This window comes from Falco naumanni, chromosome 1 (assembly GCF_017639655.2).
Source record: "Falco naumanni isolate bFalNau1 chromosome 1, bFalNau1.pat, whole genome shotgun sequence".
NCBI classification, from domain to species: domain Eukaryota; kingdom Metazoa; phylum Chordata; class Aves; order Falconiformes; family Falconidae; genus Falco; species Falco naumanni.
Window position 1 is genome coordinate 14,422,856 of NC_054054.1, and position 18,889 is coordinate 14,441,744.

Sequence of the window (18,889 nt, forward strand, 5' to 3'; positions counted from 1 at the left end):
TGAAAAGAGTATGCACTATCTCCAAAGTCTAAAACTTGCCATAGGAACTGCCATGTCCTTGTGAAATGGAAGTTGCTTAAGTGAAATTTTTCCTGGCTTCTTTATCTTTAAAAATTAAGGTCAATTTTGAAAACATTTAGTATACAACATTCCTTCAGCACGTCCACAATTCTGAAGCGTTCAATCAACTCAATAGAAAAGCACATAAAATATAATAGATTCACCCTAAACACATCATCTGCTTCAGTCTCACATATGAATATCATTCTTACAGCAACAATCTCACAATGAAAGAAATCACAACACACACGCTTTGCATTAGATATGGATTTCCATTAAAATAGTAAAACAATTCAAAAGCTGTTCATGAATCTCCAGGACTACCTTTTTTTAAGTGTTAATAATCAAGAAATGCAGTAACATTCATACTTCACTTGTATCTACTAGTTGGACCTCAAATACTACTCTGAAAGGAAGGTGACCAATAATTTATTGGCCCTATTTAATAGAAGAGTTAAGGCAGAGAACTTAAGAACTGAATTGTCTAACTTGCTATGCTCTTGTGACCCTCAGTGATTTCAAACCAGAACTACAGGTATTCAGCATACCTGAAAAAAACACCAAATGGGATTTGCCAAAGTAATTGTCAGTGAACATGAAAGCCTGCAGAAAAGGTTCTCACTCTCAATTACAGCAATTAAACAGCAAAATCCCTCTCTTCTCTCACCATTTCCTCTCTTCCCTCCATCGTGCACCTCTCCTTATCAAAACAAACAAGAAATGACAAGTTAAGGAAGTTGCAACGTTTTTCTCCCTGCAATTCCATGACTTAGCAAACCCAAAGCAAAGCATTTCTTAGCCCAGAAAGGAGCAGCTGCTGCTTGCTGTTCAATTACCTGACAGCTTCATAAGAAAATCTGATGCCATCTTGACAGAGATGTCTTGGTTGAATAGGGCTGATGCTGTACTGGCCACAAAGTCAGAGGAGTCTTTCAGCTTTGTGTTGTTGGGGGCTCTGTCAACAGTGCTAAGAGCAAAAGGTGCAGCTGAAATGCCATTGTCATCTTTGGGCTCTTCTTTCACTAGTAAAGGTGGAATGCCTCCACTAGGCTGCCCAGCTGCATCAGGTGATTTAGATACAGATGCTGATCCCGTAAGGTCAGGTCCACCTCCTTCCCTCTGTGGTCCTGGGCAGGAGTCACTATTTAGCTGTGGTGACCCCTTCACATCAGTTTCTGGTATTTCCTCCTTCACTTTGGATTCTGTCCTGAGGAAATGTTGATGGCAACGCATATGGAGTTTCAGGCTGAAGTGGCGGGAGGAGGTAAAAGGGCATAGCTGGCATTGAAAGGTCTCACCCCTGTCTTGGTGCTGATGAACCTGGTTGAGGAAGTGAAAGACAAAAGCATGTATTAAGCAAAACAGTCTACCAGCATTATAGAAATTCCAACTCCACACTTCTCACACCGTTTTAAAAAAAATGTTAACTAATGAGTGAACTCTTCATTCTGACCACTTGGAAAGAGGTCAGACACTAAGGGCAGTCAGATTCTTTCACACATAAGTCAAAGAACATAAACATCAGACTCAACTACAGAAAAAAGAAGTATCAGGAAAATCAGTTTCTACATCATGGAAATAATGAAGCCTGCTTTGGATCAAACAGTCCTTACAACCAGATCCTGATGACCCGCCAGTGCATAAAAAGACTTCCAAGCTATAACTAGTAGCTTGCTTGATTAAAAAAACAAACACACACACACCCATCTATTACATGATCTACTAAGCATCATCATTCTGTGCAACCTCATAAATAACAATTGTTTAGAGCAACCCAGCAAAACACCAAACTGCATTGATTCAAGTATCATTAGAGTAAAAACACAGCACCTGGCAATACCAAGGCACTATTGAAACAGTTTGTTGCAAATTAATTCTACCAGAAAATAAACAGTTCCATTACAATAAAATACAAACATGAGAGATGGTGTTGCCGTTTATTCTATTTTATCAGTGAATTAATGATCATAGTTACTGTACTCTTGTATTTTGACTGCAGGCTCTTTCTCATAGAGATGGTATGGTCCAGTATGACTACAACGCCTAGCATCTTCAGGCCCGATTCTGATTACTTTTTTAAAAAGAACTCTACCTATCCATCCATATCTAATGGTTTACAATTATTTGAACAGAAACATTCATTAACATGAACTCTATACATATAACTATACAATTTCTTGTTTAACACAATACTCGTGAAAGAGGAGGAATAATTGAGCTTAGCATAATAGTGACAGATATATTGAAAAATATTTTGCTGTAGCTTCACAAATGATTTCTAAATCCTGACAGTAGCACCCCAGGCTACTCCCTGTAGAAAGACTGGCAAATACATATATTTGCTCCTTACTAATTGATGAACATGTGATCAGGACAAACTGGCACCAGACTGAGCTCCACACATTCGCTCTCATTTGTGACTCGAGTTGGTTGGAAACATTTCAGTGAGACAGATTTTTGTTGGAAAAAGGCAATTTGTTGAACGCAAAACATTTCACCTGAAACATGGAGAGGTTTGATGAACTCTTGGCAAACGAGGTGTGACTCCCCTACCCTACTGAGTGGCATTCTACCCCCTGCTCCCTGGGCTTGGCTCAGAAGCAGCCAGCTGTGCTAGGGATCCAAGGCTCACTGCTACAGCCTGGGAGTCCAAAAGCCCTGAGAGCTCCAGCTCTAATCAAAGCTCAGCTCTACACCAGGGAGCCTGGAAAAACTAGATTTAGCTAAGGCTTTCAGCACTTTCCAGTTTCCTGCAGAGCTGAGATCTAGATCCTGAGAGTCCTGGTGCAGACACTGCAGAGCTCTAGGATAACAGTGGCATTTCCCAAACACAGCTCCGTCAAAATTCAGGTTGGGGTTTCCCATGATTGTAGATTTGGTCTGATTAGTTTTCTATATAGTAAGAGGAATTCAGTCACAAGCTCATATCAGCATTCCCAGCTCTACATACACAGGACCTGAATTCAGGTCTGCTAAAATGTGAAGATGGGAGATGTCCCTCTTTTAGTTCATTTTGCATTCAGTGAAGACTCATTTCATTAGTGCTGTATAACTTCTCATTCTGTCATTCTTCAAGGGCTCTGGAGATCAGTTACTAAACAAACAGATAGCAAGAAAGAATTTCTCTTGCTCAGCTGCTTTACAGAATGACATTCTCAGTATCATATAAATATGATATTTGCAGACAAAGCAATCCTGGAATCTTATAATTGCACCTGATGACAAAAAACATTAGAAGCTAATGCTAACCTAAGACAGTTTTAAAGCAACAAACGTGCAGAAGAATAGCAGCCCAATAAATTCTAAATATTAAGAGGTTACAACAAAAATGCCAACCAGATTGCCTGTCTACGTTACTGGAAACAGGATGGTCTGTGAGCACAGCAGTATGTAAGCACTCTTCTTCATGAAGAGCACTGAGATGTACTAATGGTAGCAAGCACTCTCACCATGGCAACTTTATCTCTTACACCCACCGAGATTCTGTGTGCCAGGGTTTCTCTCCAGGATCCCCTTCAATCAACACTTCCCTGCCTACATATTTAACCATCTCTTCTAGAAGCCCCTTATCACAATCATCAATACGATGCCTTCTGAAGGCTGTCACTGCTGCAGTCAGGTGGCAAAGTCTGTGTGTGAACCCTTCTCTCCCCAGAAGAGATATTGCCACCCCTGTAATATCTTTTGAGAATGGATGAGAAGGGGTGTGTGGTGTGATTCACCTGATTTGGATTCTTCTCCTGCCCAAAGACAACAGCAGAATCACCAATAGATTTCTTACAAAATAAAGTACATTTATAACTTGCAACCAAGAAATGATAGAATTCAAACCCAAATATTTACAGTTTTGAAAAGAAGAATTTTAGACCTACAAAAAATCCATATGAAACAACATCAAGCCTAGTACTTAGCCCCCCCAAAATCCTGGGTCCAGTTTCACCACAAGATTATTCATATTTTTTTAATTCACATAAATAAATAATAATATTTATTTTTAAATTTGAACACTATTAGAAATAGAAGCTAAGAATTAAAGTCCCTTTAAAGGGAAAACTATCCCTTGTTTTCTCACTTGACAGCAGCTAAAAGGGCCAAGAATTGCCATTCTATGATATTTGGAGGGAAAGTCAAGGCAGCAACTACTTGCACAGAATAAGAAACAAGAAACCCTGTAGAGCTACACAGAAAGCCACAGGGTAAATCCAGATCATGCAATGTTGCAGTCCAAAAAGCTGCCTTCTCCCTCCATGAGACAGAGAATGGCTCTTACACTGTGCTAATGCTACCGAAACTGGCAGATGCCCTCTTCAGACTCTACTAGGATGTTCCTGCAGGAACCACAGGCAGGAAGAGATAAGAGGACAGCTAACCAGTTTTCTCCAAAGTCCTAGTCTGAGCCCAGCTGCTGCCAGATTCAGGTATCTCTGAATTATGCTGCAACCAACCACAGCACATAACCTGCTCATACCGAACGGTTCTTTCAAAATCTTACAAAATTACTTTTTGACTTATGTCAGAAACACTAAGGACTTCTGCCTTCTGAGTTATTTCATTTAACTGTGGATATTCTCCTTGACTGTGCAAAGTGCTTGTAACACCTTTCTCTTAAGCATACAGTCTTCCCAGTCTCATAGTATTTTGTGGTTCTACAGTTTCTTTTCAGTGTGTGCTTGATATGACGTACACAATAATTTTCAATAGAACTACATAATACTTACAAACCTTAGGCCTAGTTTGAGGACTTGCATACAAATTATCTGTTGGTCAAATTTTTTTTTTTTTTACTTGTTTCTTTCAGTTTCTCTTACTGCCTCCTCATTCTTACATTACAAGAAAGAAAAAAAGAGGCCATTCAATTTATGTTCTCTATCACATACATTATTTTGATGACACCTCCTTTCTATATCTGGCAGTCCCATTCTTTACAGCTTCTTTCTTCAAAGGGAGTTCTTGCCATCCCACTAATCATTTTCATTGCCAGCTTTTAAAACCCCTTCTATTTCTGATACACCTTTTTTGATGCAGTGACCAGAAGTGACTATCATAACTGGCAGCATACCATATGTTAATAAAAGCATTGTAATATTTTCAGTATTATCACTGTTTTATTCTACAGACATTCAAGTATCTAATTGTACTTTTTAATCACTGCTGCACATGCCAAGTAAAGGTTTTCATTTAACTGTCTTCAATGATACCCAGATATTTTCCCTGAGTAGTTACAGTTCATTATATCAGACAGCCAGGTGCTTTATTATTATTAGACTCCTGTTTCCAAAGTGCAGTACCTTGCATTTGTCAACAATAACTTCATTTGCCCCCTTGTTTATCTGTCAGCCAGCCTCTTTTTATTCCCTTTCAAGCTTTGCCTTTTCTAATCTCAATTCACGCACATAAGGTTGTATCATCTACAATTTTCTTATGTACAGTCATCATTTTGTGCAGATCGTATTTGCTAAAACATACACAATTCTACCCTTAGTAATGGAACACTCCTCTGTTAGCCTTTTGTCATGCTTAAAATTGCTAATTCCTTCCTACCCTTTGTTTTACTGTCTCTTGGTGAATTTCTAATGTGCCATAGTACATCACATTGCTTAATTTATTTGGCAGCTTCTCAGTGAGAAGCTTTGCCAAAGGCTTTTTTAAAGACCAAATAAATTTAAACTGATTCTTAAGTCCATGATTTTCCTGACATGCTCAAAACATCTTAGTCGAAGAACACATGATTTTCTTTTACAGAAACCACACGTCCCTATCATACCACATAATTTGTATCATTGCATTTTTTTTCTGTTATGTTTTGTATTGACGTACTAACATTTCTGGTATCATAATCAGTTTCTTAAATCAACGTTTCATACTTTCAAGTAACATCCCTGCTTATTTACCAGGAAATTTAAGTTATGGGAAGTACACACTGGCCCGTACAGATGTACCACAGTTACAAATACACGTGATCTCACCTAACAGGATACAATGGAGAGTAGGGTGAGGGCAACAGTGATACAGGTACGTCCTGCAATTTTGTAGTACTGTTAAGGTAGATCTTTTCTTTTCCCCTCCCTTAAAGTTGGGGTAATGCTTTGCACAGATTCTTCCTTCCAGTTATGAGGCACAGGAAAGGAAGGACTGGCATTCACCTTTCTTTTGTGGGGCTTAGCAGGGGTTTTTTGCTATTATTTTTTAAACACTCAGAATAAGAGGAAAGTTGTTCGTTTTGTTTGTGTTTTTTTTCTGAGAAACTTCATCCCTAAGCAAAATCAGAACATAAGAGGGTTAGAGTGCTGAATCCATTCACTGGTAATTTGCCTCTGGCTACTCACTCTTTACTTACTTTCTATGACCTAATTATCACTTTTTTCTTTGCCTACTGTATGTTTTATTTTTCTCACCAACTTTCAAGTAGATTAACATTTCCATGAGGGGCATCTGTTTAAGCAACTACAACAATCAACCACTACTACAACCTGGCCACTTAGGCATACCTGTGTCAAACCTGTGTAGCCACTAATTTCTGGGTTTTGGTTTGATGTGGCTTTTGTTTTGTTTTGTTGTTGTTTTTTAAATCTCTAAGTAAAATGCCTTCTTCTGCGACTGCATTTGAGCACACTTGAGAAGTCTCCATTTTGCACCTATTTTGTGCCCTTTGCTTTTTTATTCCATGCTCTTTTCTTACAAATTCCCTCATTTTTAAAATACTGCACTTTCAAAAGTTTAGTGCTACAGTGCTAGTTTTGATATGATCCTTACCCTCAGGATACATACATTATTTATATAGTATTTTCTTTTTGAAACTATTTCCTTGCTTTGCTTGAAAGCAAAGAGGAAAAAAAGCCTCTCTGCAGGGCTGGACTGGACTAGTGTTCCAAAAAATATATTTTTTTCTTTTTTCTTTAAGATTTAAGGTATCAATGCATAGCCCTTATTATCCTTGTCTCATATGCGAAAAGTGACAAGATTAAAAGGCAGATACTTGAAGTCACTTGTGGTACCTGTCTTTAGATGCAGGGTACAGATTTCACTTGTTGAAAAGCTGTGCAAGTTTGCATTACCTCCCCTCAGCTGAGGAGAGAGAATGGAATCACAGGTGCCTCCCAGGGCTCTTAAGGGTTAGCTTAAACCAAACTAAATAAAAACCCCTCCCATAAAATACAGTCAACCTCCTTCTCCCAATATGGTGAAGATGCTTTAAAATAACCTGTCTTGTACTTCACCAAAACGGATTAGGAATGCTTATTCTGTTGTCTGACCCTAGCTGAGGAAGAAAGAGGGAAAAGCAAATCATAAGAGGTAGCAAGCACCAGGCTACATTCTTCAAGCCCCTTCTTTATTCCCACTGTCACGTAATTAATAGCCTCTCCCTAATCAGGAGGCTGATTATAACACTCTTCATATTACAGAGGAACATTACGCTGAGATCTCACTACATGGTTGCTCTTCGTAAGCAATAGAAGCAGGAAGATCCTATGGTTGCCCATCACATGACCTGTCTGCCATTGCATCTAACTTTTCTGCTAAGCTTAATCTTCCCTTTCCTCATTTTCTGTCATACCATCATGCTTCAGCATGTGTTCACAATGCCAAACTTTTCCACTGCTAGAAAAGCTGGCTCACCCATTTCTGCCTTATGTCTATATAGCAGCACAAGGAACATTTATAGATATTATTTTTGGCCATATGCTCCTCTTCCTCATTCCCCCTTCCAAGCGCTCAGGCTAATATCCTGTTGCTTTCTTGGAACATATCTGTATGATCTCACAGCCTAGCCGTCCACCGATTGCTGAGGAATATATGTGCATGATCCAAAGACACCAATTGGCCATATCTGACTGATGCTTGTGGTATTGCTCCGAGGTAAATTCAATCCCTACCTCCCTAGCAGGAAAAATAGAAAAGCCTGAATACATCTTACTGAATTATACCACCCCTTTCTGTTGCTTTCTGCAGAAGTAGTACATAAGAGACTCAAGAAGAAACCAACATATTCCAACTGAATGTATGTTTAGATAAACACAGAGAAGGACTCAGGCACAACCCTTGCTGCCTGCTTGGACAGGACACCTGTCTCAGTTACCCATTCATTTTGTCCAGCTTCATTTTCAGTATTCTCAGCACCCTTGGAAACCAAGCTATGATACCAGAATAAAGTCCTGAAATGGTACCCCCAGAGTCCTGGCAATAAGGGCCAAAACTTGTGGTTATGCATGTACTATAATTTGTCTCCAAACCAGAATAATAAAACTCCATACTGTGTCTATTTTAGGATTTTTATAAGGTGCCTACCACTGTGAAATCTAAACGCAATGTAACAATTATAGATAACACTGCGTGCCTTAAAAGGCAGTCTACTCAGCCTCCCTTGTTCATTGTGTGCCTGTGTGGAAACTTTCCTTCTGCTTCCCTTCTTGCCTTTCACTTCCTTGCCTCCAGTTGTGAGTCGGTCCTGGCAAAGTGCCCTTACTGGAAGAATGCTTCATCAACATGGTGGGTAGCACATGTAGATCTGAATATGGGTCAGGGCTGGAATTAATCCAGCTCTCTAAAGATTTTATCTAGCAGGGGAGGACAAGACACCAAAAATGCTGGCAATGTTGCGTTCTGGGTCAATCAGTTTGACATGTTATAATTACCATAAAATTACACATTATTTGTATTATATAGTTATTATTCATTGTGTGTATCTTTAGGTTAATAAGGAAGATCCATATGGACACACACAAACCAGTCATGGAAATTAATTCTCTAAATGACCAGTTTCAATGGAAAATGTGTACAAGAACCTAGAGAAAAAAAAAGAGGAGATGCTTCAGCTCACAGCTATGCTGCCTAGGAGGAAAAAAGGCAACACTATTAGATTTTGAGGACTGCAGCTGGACAAAACACCCCAACAGGTTTTGTCTGTGATCCTTACCAATAGAACTTAAAACATGAAAACCAAAGAGCAGCAGCAGCATAAAAGGAAAAAAGCTTGGCTTATGATAATATCCTAGAATAAAAATTGGTTTATAATGAATGACAAACACCAGCCTAGTACCCTAATTTTGAGTAGCATTTTTAGCTTTAAAAAACATGTCTTCACCTGTAGCCACAGCTGACTCACAGGGAGTAAGAGAGGGGTGGAGAGCTAGAGCAGCTCTACCTACGTGGGTTGCCCACCAGGAAGCAGATATGGCCAGGTAGCTCCCAAAGGATCCTAGGACAATGAAGAGAACTGAAACATCCAACTGGCATAACCAGAATGCTGCATCCTAAGTAAGTTCCAGCTGTGCAGTATCATTTCTGATGTATATTCATTCCAATTTGAACACTGTTGGCTTGTGTATGTGTCAGTTATTATAATCTCACACTTAAACACAGATTTAAAAGCAGCACTTTTCTATAATTAGAAATCTGATGGTTTTTATTTTTAATCTTGTTATCAATTTATACCTTCACGAAAGGGAATTCTGATTATGTCTGATACTGTTGGACACATGACTAACACACCCCCTTATTCACCTGCTTCAATTTTATGTGATAGAAAGTATTCTTACAAATGGCTTACTCAATTGAGAAAAATATATGAAACCCATTGAAATTAAGGTAAAATGTTATCTTTCAGATTCTCATGCTTGTGATTCTTTACATCTGTCCATAAGACTATAACAAGGGCAAAAGACCAAATACTGGCCATCTAATTTTGTAAGACAATTGCCTTCATCTTAAATAGGCAGCAGCTTTACCAGCAAACACTACCAACCAAGTCCATCATGACCTGCATGACTGGGCTGACATCAAATCTTATCTCCATAGGCTAAAGGAGGCTGCAATCTCTTACACTGTGTCAAGCAGCTCTGGGCCTGACTCTGATCTCAGTGATGTCTAAATGAGCATTACTTGATAATAATTAGTATATTACCAAATAATTAACACTACATATTACGTTTGTACAAGGAGTCTGTTTTTGAGATTACATGGGCTCGGTTAAGGAAGGGGTTTACATTAAGTGAGGAGCAAAAAAGAGCACAATGGCTTCAGATAACCATCAGCCTGATAGCACACAGAGACAGTGAAAAAGTCCCTAATTTTCTCCAATATCCTACCTGTGGCCACCTATGGAAATCACCATGCCAAAAAGGAAGAGATAGGCCCTCAACCTGCAAATAATTCTTCCAAAAAAGCAAAAAAAGCAGACGGCAAGAATTTCTGCAGGGAATAATAGGGATGTCCTTTACAAAGCAGGGGATGACAACAGGTCTTCGCCAAGGAACAGCAAGTTTTTAGGTGATGCATGCTTCTGTGCAGGCTGTCAACAACTGAAAACTAAAAAACATTCTTAGCGTGCTGTGTTCCAATTCTTTCTACTCATCTTCTACTTGGAACTGGCAATCTGTGCCCTGCAGTCAACACGGAACACCAAATCTTAAAAGCGGGAGCCATATACACCAAACCTACTTGTACCTGATAAGGATTAGCATGATACACCAAGGATGCCTGGGAATAGCGCATTGATCCACAGTAGGAGCATTAAGGGATGAGCCTTCAGACTTTAAGGGGATGATTTCAGACCTAGCAAAGACCTGAAATACAGCAAGATCTGCTGTTGTGATCAGTGGAATCATCTGAATCATTTACAGTGAAGCAAATAGCTACTTGGGTATAAGAAGCAATATTAGACTCTTGTCTAGCGATCTCCAATTCTGCAATAGCACACATAAAAGCTGAACAGGCATTCTGTCCCCCTCCACACCAGTCTGGTACTCTTACACACATCTGTCTAAAATAGACAAAATACTAACTATAATCAAATATTTCACTGTTATTATAAAACTCAACTGCATTAACAAGGGAAACTTTTTGCACTTCAGCTTCTTTATCCATGGGCTAATGGGACAGGTACCATTTTTACTTCAAGTATGTTCTACAGCTTGCAAAACCAGGCACTTTGTATGATGTAACCATGTAGCACTTTAGCTAAGCAAAGAGTTTCTTTACATTCTTATATATTTCTGTATCAACACAGATGTTGCTTCCTTCAAAAGGTCATCTTCAGTTTGAGCCTAAAACTTAGGGTGAGTTAAAAGCACACTTTAAACTTAATGGAAACACTTGAAAATGAAACATTACAGTATAATGTGTCATTCATTTTGGTTTGGATGCTTCACCGCTGAGGTGCTGCAGTTAAAAACTAAAGCAAGAAGAGTTAAAACTGCAGGCCTATCTGCAGAAATTAATGGAGACATCCCCTGCTAGTGCTGGCCACGTTGGTATGCCCACTTAGTGTGATGCAGTGACACTAGCTGGCACCCTGAAAAGCAGCACTGCTGTGTTTGCATGGTGTCATATCTCAGCTAACATCCCTGCTTTGGTGGTTCCAGGTCTAGAACTAGACCAGTCACAGACAGCTTGTGCTGCATTAAGTTGACACAACCCAAGGTAGTTTCCACTTGTATAAAATGGAAAAGGAAGCAAAGGAAAAAAAGCTTCTTCTTTCTCTTTTTACGGTCTCTTTATTTAAATAGAGGCATCACTGGTAGTACAACTAAGGAAATTTTGTTCTTGCAAATAAATAGGTTTGTTATACTATCATTTTTTGATTGATGATTAAAGTGTTTTGGTTGTCAGTAGACACTTCCCTTACCTTCATGTGTGATTTGAGATTGTCCTTGCGTGCACAGCGAAATGGACAGAGTGGACACTGATGACTTTTTAAACCTGTATGAATCACCATGTGCCGTTTCCAGTAACTCTTCCTCTTGATAACCAAACCACAGATCGGACACTGGAAAGGTTTTCCTCCTTCTTCTTCTGAAGCTTTGCAGAAGAGGGAAGAAAAAGAGAGGATCCTTTATAGCTAGTTGTTGAATACTTTCCCCTTGTAAACACACTCAAGATACCATTTTTCAGTGCTAGAATTTAATCTGCAAAGAGACACATCAGTTAAACAACATGTACCAGAAATTTCAGTTCCTCCCCTCTTGCATATCCCTTTTCCCCTTAATCTAGTTATTCTCCCTTTGAGAAAGGTCACCATAATTTATAAAAGTTAATGTCCCAAACATCCTTTGGCTAATCAGTAGGGGATGGTACTCTATCTCACCTGGTTCTAATGTTCCTCATAATTTAACTGAACTGAGATGGATGTCTCTCATAATCATCACTTCACAGCTTCATTTCCTACCAAAGGCCAGTTGTAGCAGGGTATGGAAAATAAGTTAAACTGTTGAAAAAATGATACATTTCCTGTATCTGTTGGTCCTGTATTCTGATAGTTAGCAAGCAGAGAAGCAGAAGATAAAGCATAGAACAATCCACAGCTTAACTGAAAAGCATGCTAGTATTGTGTATCAGATATATTTAACTCCAGAAGTGAATGACTTCAGAACCCCTGCTGCTGAAATTGTTTAGTTATGGCTCAAGCAGATGCTGCTGCAACTTCACCCATCAGGGGTCTTTGGGTCATGGATTTCCTTCTGCTCCTCTAGCTGCCAGGGCTTTAAATCTACTGCCTTCCTAAATGTTTGCACTCTGCTTTACTGCCCAATTCACCTAAGAAAAGAAAAGGATTTGATGCATTTATCAAGCAAATATGGTTAGTCTGCTGAGCGTGGAATCATCATAAGGGTGAAGAAAAGAGAAATTCCTTGCTGCTGACTTTAAACAACTAACCATCCATCCATCCATCCTCTCACCAGGATTTCTTCTGCTTATTATAAAGACAGGCCTAGTGTTACTGTGAAACTGGAAGCCTTCCTCCTCACTGCAAAAGACAGACTATTTTCAAATATCCAGACCTCAGCAATGTGCATCCTGCTACTTAGAAATTCTCAGAATATTTAATCTCATTATTATCAGGTATTTCCTACTGATAAGGATATACCAAACATCAAATTCCCTTGATGAGGAACTAAATGATAAAAACCTCCAGAAATATTTGTCATATCCTAAAATATATTTGTTATTAGATAGGAAACAAAAACACCGTAATTCAACTGATTATGTAGTCATTTTGTAAGTACAAAAAAGGACACGTTGTCAAAGCATGCACTTCTGCAAGTTCAGAAATTCTCCTTGTGAAATATTCTATCACACTTAATGTATTATATGTATTATCAAATTGTTCCCCTCTCTGTACCTCTAAGACGCTCTATTTGCTTGTGTTCCAGTTTTTAAATATCTTTACTTACTTCTTCACAAAAGGCAGGAGAAAGATAAACCACAGAAAAAAAATACTGGTAGTATTTTTACATATCATTTCTTTTCCTTCTATCACAGCTTTTCTCCAGTCTCTGGTTATCATCACAAAGGATCCAGAAAAGTAACATATAACCAAGCTATTACCCGTTTTCTGCCCCATTAAAAATAAACCTGCAAACAAAATGGCTCAACAGTAATTTAGCACATTAAAAAATATGCAAAGAACTGGACTGAACGCATGTGACTTCACCAGTAACAATGACAATGAATGGTACACAGGAATTTGTCAGCGCTCTCCAAAGCTGAAACATGTTAGCTCTTTACTATACTACATAAACCTCAGCCCACAAAATCATGGGCTTCAGCTTTCCTTCATTTATGTTGATGTCTATTTTATGTCACATGATGTCAATTAGTTGGAAAGAGCGACTTCAGCAAGGAATCAGCCAGTGTTTCCCAAAGAAGCTCCAGGAACAAAACTGCAAGCATCACAGGCAAAAAAGTTACACCAAACAAGCATTTAGTCAGTAAAAGAAGGGTCTGCCACCACACGCTTTCAAAAACGACATCAGAAGCTTAACAGAGATTCCAGGCTTCCTTCTAAATTTCATTCCAAACACATGAGCTCTGTATAAAACTGGCATTATTAACAGATTGCTAGAAAAGTTAATCTTCTCTATATCACTTTACTATAACCTATGCAAGTAATGATTAGGTCCACCAAACCTGACATGCAGTTTCAGAGGTGACTGTTCAGATAAGCCATGGCTCCAGCTTCTTGCCTGAAATAATTCTGAGCAAATAGTTCAGCATGGTGGACAAAAGAGCTGAGGCATACTCTTGTTATTAACTTATTCCTCTTTAAATAGACTCCATCTTTGCTGTTCCTTACTTGTCGACATCTAATTAATCTCACAGAGTATTGATCTCATAACCAAAGCTAGATGTTGCTGGTGGGTGAATCAGATTCCTAACAATAAAGTAAACTCACCAGTGTCTTTAAAAGTTCAAAGTATGAGAGGGGAAATAAAACACCCCACTTCTCAAGCTGCGCCTACTGGGAAAATGTGTCTCTCTCCAGGAACAAGACAGAAAAAAAACCATGACTCAAGGAGCAATCACACAGACACAAAAAGATAAAACATTATCAAATGAAATACTGCTTTTTGCTTTTAGTGCCATAAGGTTGTATGTGCAAAAGGAATCAGGAATGTGTGACATTTATTTTCATGGCAAATATACACACTCAGCTGCCCTACTCAACTTTTACAAAAGTGAAGTCTTCAATCAAAGGTCACTAAACAGTGACCTGTTTTTGCAAGCTGCTTTTCTCCATGGCTGAAGGAACCAAGGAGTCTGGCTTTCCATAATCAACATCCAGATATGCTAACCAACAGCTTGCTTTTTATTTTCAGTCAGTTAATAATAAATAAATAATAATAAAGCTTAATAGTATATCAGAAAATGGACTTAAAGTAACTTTTGTTATGAACATTACACTATAAAGTTTATTTGGATGCCAACTGGCATTGGCCCAGTGCGTATAAACTGAAAGGAAACACCCTTCCTCTTGGGATACTAGTCTCATATATTATAAAAAATGAATACTTGTTCCTTGGTTACCAAGGACCTGAGGCAGTCGGCCCCCATTGTTATCTTTTAGCAGCACACTATGCTTGAGCCTTCAGCAAAGAGAATAGTTGCTAGAAATTTGCTGCATGAGAGCTAGTTTATAAAGTGCCAGTATTACCAGCACACTCTCACGCTGGTACAGAGCACTCCCCTAGTACAAGCTACACAGAAAAATCCCCACAGTTTGTTGGTAAAACACAGAACCTGGACTTTACTACAACCTTTCCCCAGTAAAAACTTATGATGTGAACAGCTTTTCCTCTAGCAGGAAATAAACTAATAACTTCAAATAAATTTTAATCTTACTCCTTTTCTATACATTGCTGCTTTTCTTATGTGAAAGCCAGACTTCAGGGGGAAAGTTAGATTAAATTAACGCCCACGGTCACACTGGCATAACCAGTGTGGGTACTCCTTTCCCAAACAAAAGGACCTTTTTTTTTGGTTTAGCTTATGCTTCTCCAAAAAGGACTTTATCTGAACTAATGAAAACCTTAGGCCAGACACATGCCAAGAATAGTTTGCCACTTTAATTGCCTTTGCAAAACACACCAGCAAAGCATTTCTAGAACACATGTAACTCAGAGCAAAAAAACTGCTACTGGCTGCATCTCATCACATCCCTCTCCCTCCTCCTCCAAGGGAGGAATGAGTATTGCTGTCCATCTAATAGCTTCTACCCTATGAGCTTTTACCAAAAGCTGCACAGGGACAGATCAGACCTCATAATATCCCTAAACAAAAAGGTTAGGTCAGAAAGACAGCAGTGCAATTATACAACATGTCAGCCTTCATATCTGTACACTGGCTTCCTACACCTGTACAGTCAAGCTACTATTCCTGATAAAATACTCAAAAACTAATGTAAAAACTCAGCTCTAATATACTGAAAGACTTTGTGTGTATTGTGAGGATAGCTGACATGTCCTTCCCCTCTGCATCAGAATGCCACTCAAGGGAGAACACTGACAACACCTGAAGCTGTACGTTCTACCAGAAATAAGAATCCACGATGAGAACTTTGTATAGAAATAGATGAAAGAAACCTTATTTTTCCTTATTTTGAAGATGGATCATTTAAATTTCCCTGCATGGCTTGCCAGCTTTTGAAAGCTTTTGTTACCAAGACTATTTCTTCTTATTCCCTATAAGCCTGATTCCCTGACTGCCAACAGCTGGAACTGGTGGAGGGAAGTCAGAAGTGTAAAATGGCTCTTGTTGAGGAAATTAGAGAAATTCAGTTCACTTTTTTTTTTAATGACAAAGGATTGTAAAATACCAAACTGCTGCAAAAAAATTTAATGAAAAGTGACAACATAATAACATACTCTAGTAAATTAGGACAGGGTAGTAAGCGATTATACAAAAGTCTATTTGTGACAGAGACAGCAGGAAGGAGAATTCTCCCTTGTCCAATATTTCAAAAGCACTAGTTTTGTACAGGCTCACTGATACTGTGAGCTTCCTAACAGAGATTGTTTGATCTTCTCCATTAAATATTTTTCGTGGACTTATTCTGAACTTGGTAAGAGGGGGAAATATCATTGTATGGAACAAAAAAAAAAAAAAAAAAAAAAAAAGCACTGAACTGTACACACCCATATCTTTCAAATATGGAAACATTTGTGATGGTTTGGTCTTCAAGTGGTATTTTAAGAAGCTTTTCTATTGTTTACCTAAAGTACCTATTTCTTATTCACATAACACATGGAATCAAACCAAATCCAGATCCATTGAAGAGATGTTATATAAGCCTGTAGCAAAACAAATACATTCTACTTAGTGGCTTAAACTTTATCCATACCTGTACTAGTGGGTTTGGATGCTCTTCCCTTAGGGACTGGAAGTAACAATAATTCCAAAGACTGTGGTGGAGTTGCTTTCTCTTGCTTCATCTCTGAAAGCTGCAGGGGATCCTCAGCAACCAGCGATTTCTTTTTCTCAGCCAACAGGGTGCCTGCAGCCCTTGCAGCAACTTCCTTGAGAAGGGCAGCTGAAGAGGTCATGGAAGCCAGAGAAAGGAAAGAACTAGCCGGAGGTGGGTGCTCCTGCCCAGGAGTCATGCTTCTTTCACTCACTTTCTTAGATAAAGCTGCTAACGTGGAGCTGGCTGACTGAGAACTAAAAGGTGAGGAAAAGGATTCAAACCTTATAGTGTCTTCAGTCCTTGAAAGAGATTTGTCCTGCAGAACGGCATTGGCTGCAGCTTTCAGTTTCAGGATAGCTGAATCAGGGGACAAACCACAGGTAGCGGTTGAGTTTGGCAACCACTTACCTTGATTCCATATAAAGTGACTACCTGCATTGTATTGGTCACTTTGTTCCTGCTTCTCAGCAAGCTTTCTGGCAAGAACACTTAGCTGCTGGGCATGATGAGCAGGTGGAGAGAAGGAGAGGTTTGAGCCAAGATTTACAGGGGACTCGACTCTGCCATTGACTGTAACAGCAGCATCCAGCTTGAGGGAGCCAGCCTCCAGCAGCCGCCTCAGGTTACTACTCAGTGGCTTATTTGGACCAGGAGGTTCTTCTTCACACAGAGATGACACATCAGGAGAAAGGTGCTCTTTGCTCTGTAATGTGTCTCTTTGCGCCTCACTTTCAATGGATCCCAGCTCTGCTGTGTTGCTGCTAGGAGTCGCACTTCCCAAAGAAGTATCTGGGGAAGTGGACTGCTCTTGGATTCTGTCCTCAAGAGACAACTTAAAGTTCTCCTGGACTTCTCCATATGATGCTTCTGAAGGAGTTTCTGAAGAATTTCCAAACCAGCGTTCTTCTTCACTAAGTTCACCTTCCACTTCTTCCTGTCTGGTACCATCTGTGTGGAACCAAGAACAACAGTATTATTCCCAAATTTGTGTAAATCTGTGTGAGACCCTCCTGAATAGTCACCTAACATCTCTCTAAAGTGCACAGACTTGGCATCAGCCTGGACTGAATGACCAGGAAAGAGTTTTTGGAGCATAAGTCAGTCTTTCTTTGAAGACAAAATCATGACAGGCCTGTCATCTTTCAGCATAACTAAAACAGCTAAAACTGCAACAATAGAAATACACATAACACATGTTCATATATTGAAAATATTTCATTATTGGTATAGTCTGTACACCTGCAAAATATTACAAACTCTGTAGTGTAGAGCAGAGATTTAACAGGCCCCCAAATTACTGGATACTTGTGTCTTTGTACAGCTAGCACAGGCATGCTTCAAAATTCAATCAGGTGGGTAGCTACTCAAAGTAGTTTCTTCCAGTCACTTCAAATCTCAGCCCAGTCCTGCAGTAACCCCTATCTAAAATAAAATAAAATTTGCACCAATAATACACAATTCATTCCTGAATAGCTGAAACGACTAATACATTAATGCAGGCTAAAGCTCTCATCTCTCCAGCTATTTGGGAAAGGAATATACACACAGCACTAAACTTTGGGGTTTTTTTCTTCTTATATAGACACTACTAGCTTGTCATTTGCTTGTCACTCTTCGTTAAAGTTTTAAAGACCATCCTAAACTGAACTTAGTTCAGCAGGAAAAAAAAAAAAAAAAAGAAAGAAAAAAAGTGTTGTTCTCAATGCAGTTAGTTATGTTTTCTCCTCTCCAGTAACTGCAACACGTCTTAGTCTCTCCCGAGACCTAACTTACAGTGTTTAAAGCACTGTGACCCTGCATTGCTCTTCTTCCTGATAGGTATTCAGAGTCATACAGACATGACCAAGACTTTTTTTGCAGATCTTGCTGACCAACCAGAACGTAGTTAACAGCAGCAGCAATGCTCAAATTAAGGTCATGTTATCTTCACTTGACAGATACCTCTCACATTTCTTGCTTTTAGACTCCATGTCCCAAGCTACAAAAGAATCTTTGTAATCATACTACAGCAAAACAAAAGGATTTAATATAACCCTCCACTGACATTCTGGAAATAAGGCTGCATGATATGTATTGTATCTATGATAATGTATTATTCCCAGGTTCCCTATTTAATTCCAGCAAATTACAAAACTTGGAGAGAAGTTGATG

The 18,889-nt window shown here is 39.1% G+C and overlaps 1 protein-coding gene across 5 annotated transcripts in view; it reads right to left on the minus strand.

The window, feature by feature from the left end:
* ZNF827 (zinc finger protein 827) overlaps nucleotides 1-18,889 on the minus strand; it is a 106,462-nt gene that overhangs the window by 62,890 nt on the left and 24,683 nt on the right. For all 5 annotated transcript variants that reach the window (XR_005826062.1, XR_005826064.1, XR_005826063.1 and 2 more), the window contains exons 2-4: nucleotides 16,676-17,686; nucleotides 11,684-11,856; nucleotides 897-1,380 (exon numbers count right to left, since the gene is read on the minus strand). Coding sequence is in view for 2 of the 5 variants with exons in the window: in XM_040582207.1 (XP_040438141.1) it covers nucleotides 897-1,380; nucleotides 11,684-11,856; nucleotides 16,676-17,686 (1,668 nt within the window). In the remaining 3 variants the exon portion in view is untranslated. The remainder of the gene's footprint in view (nucleotides 1-896; nucleotides 1,381-11,683; nucleotides 11,857-16,675; nucleotides 17,687-18,889) is intronic.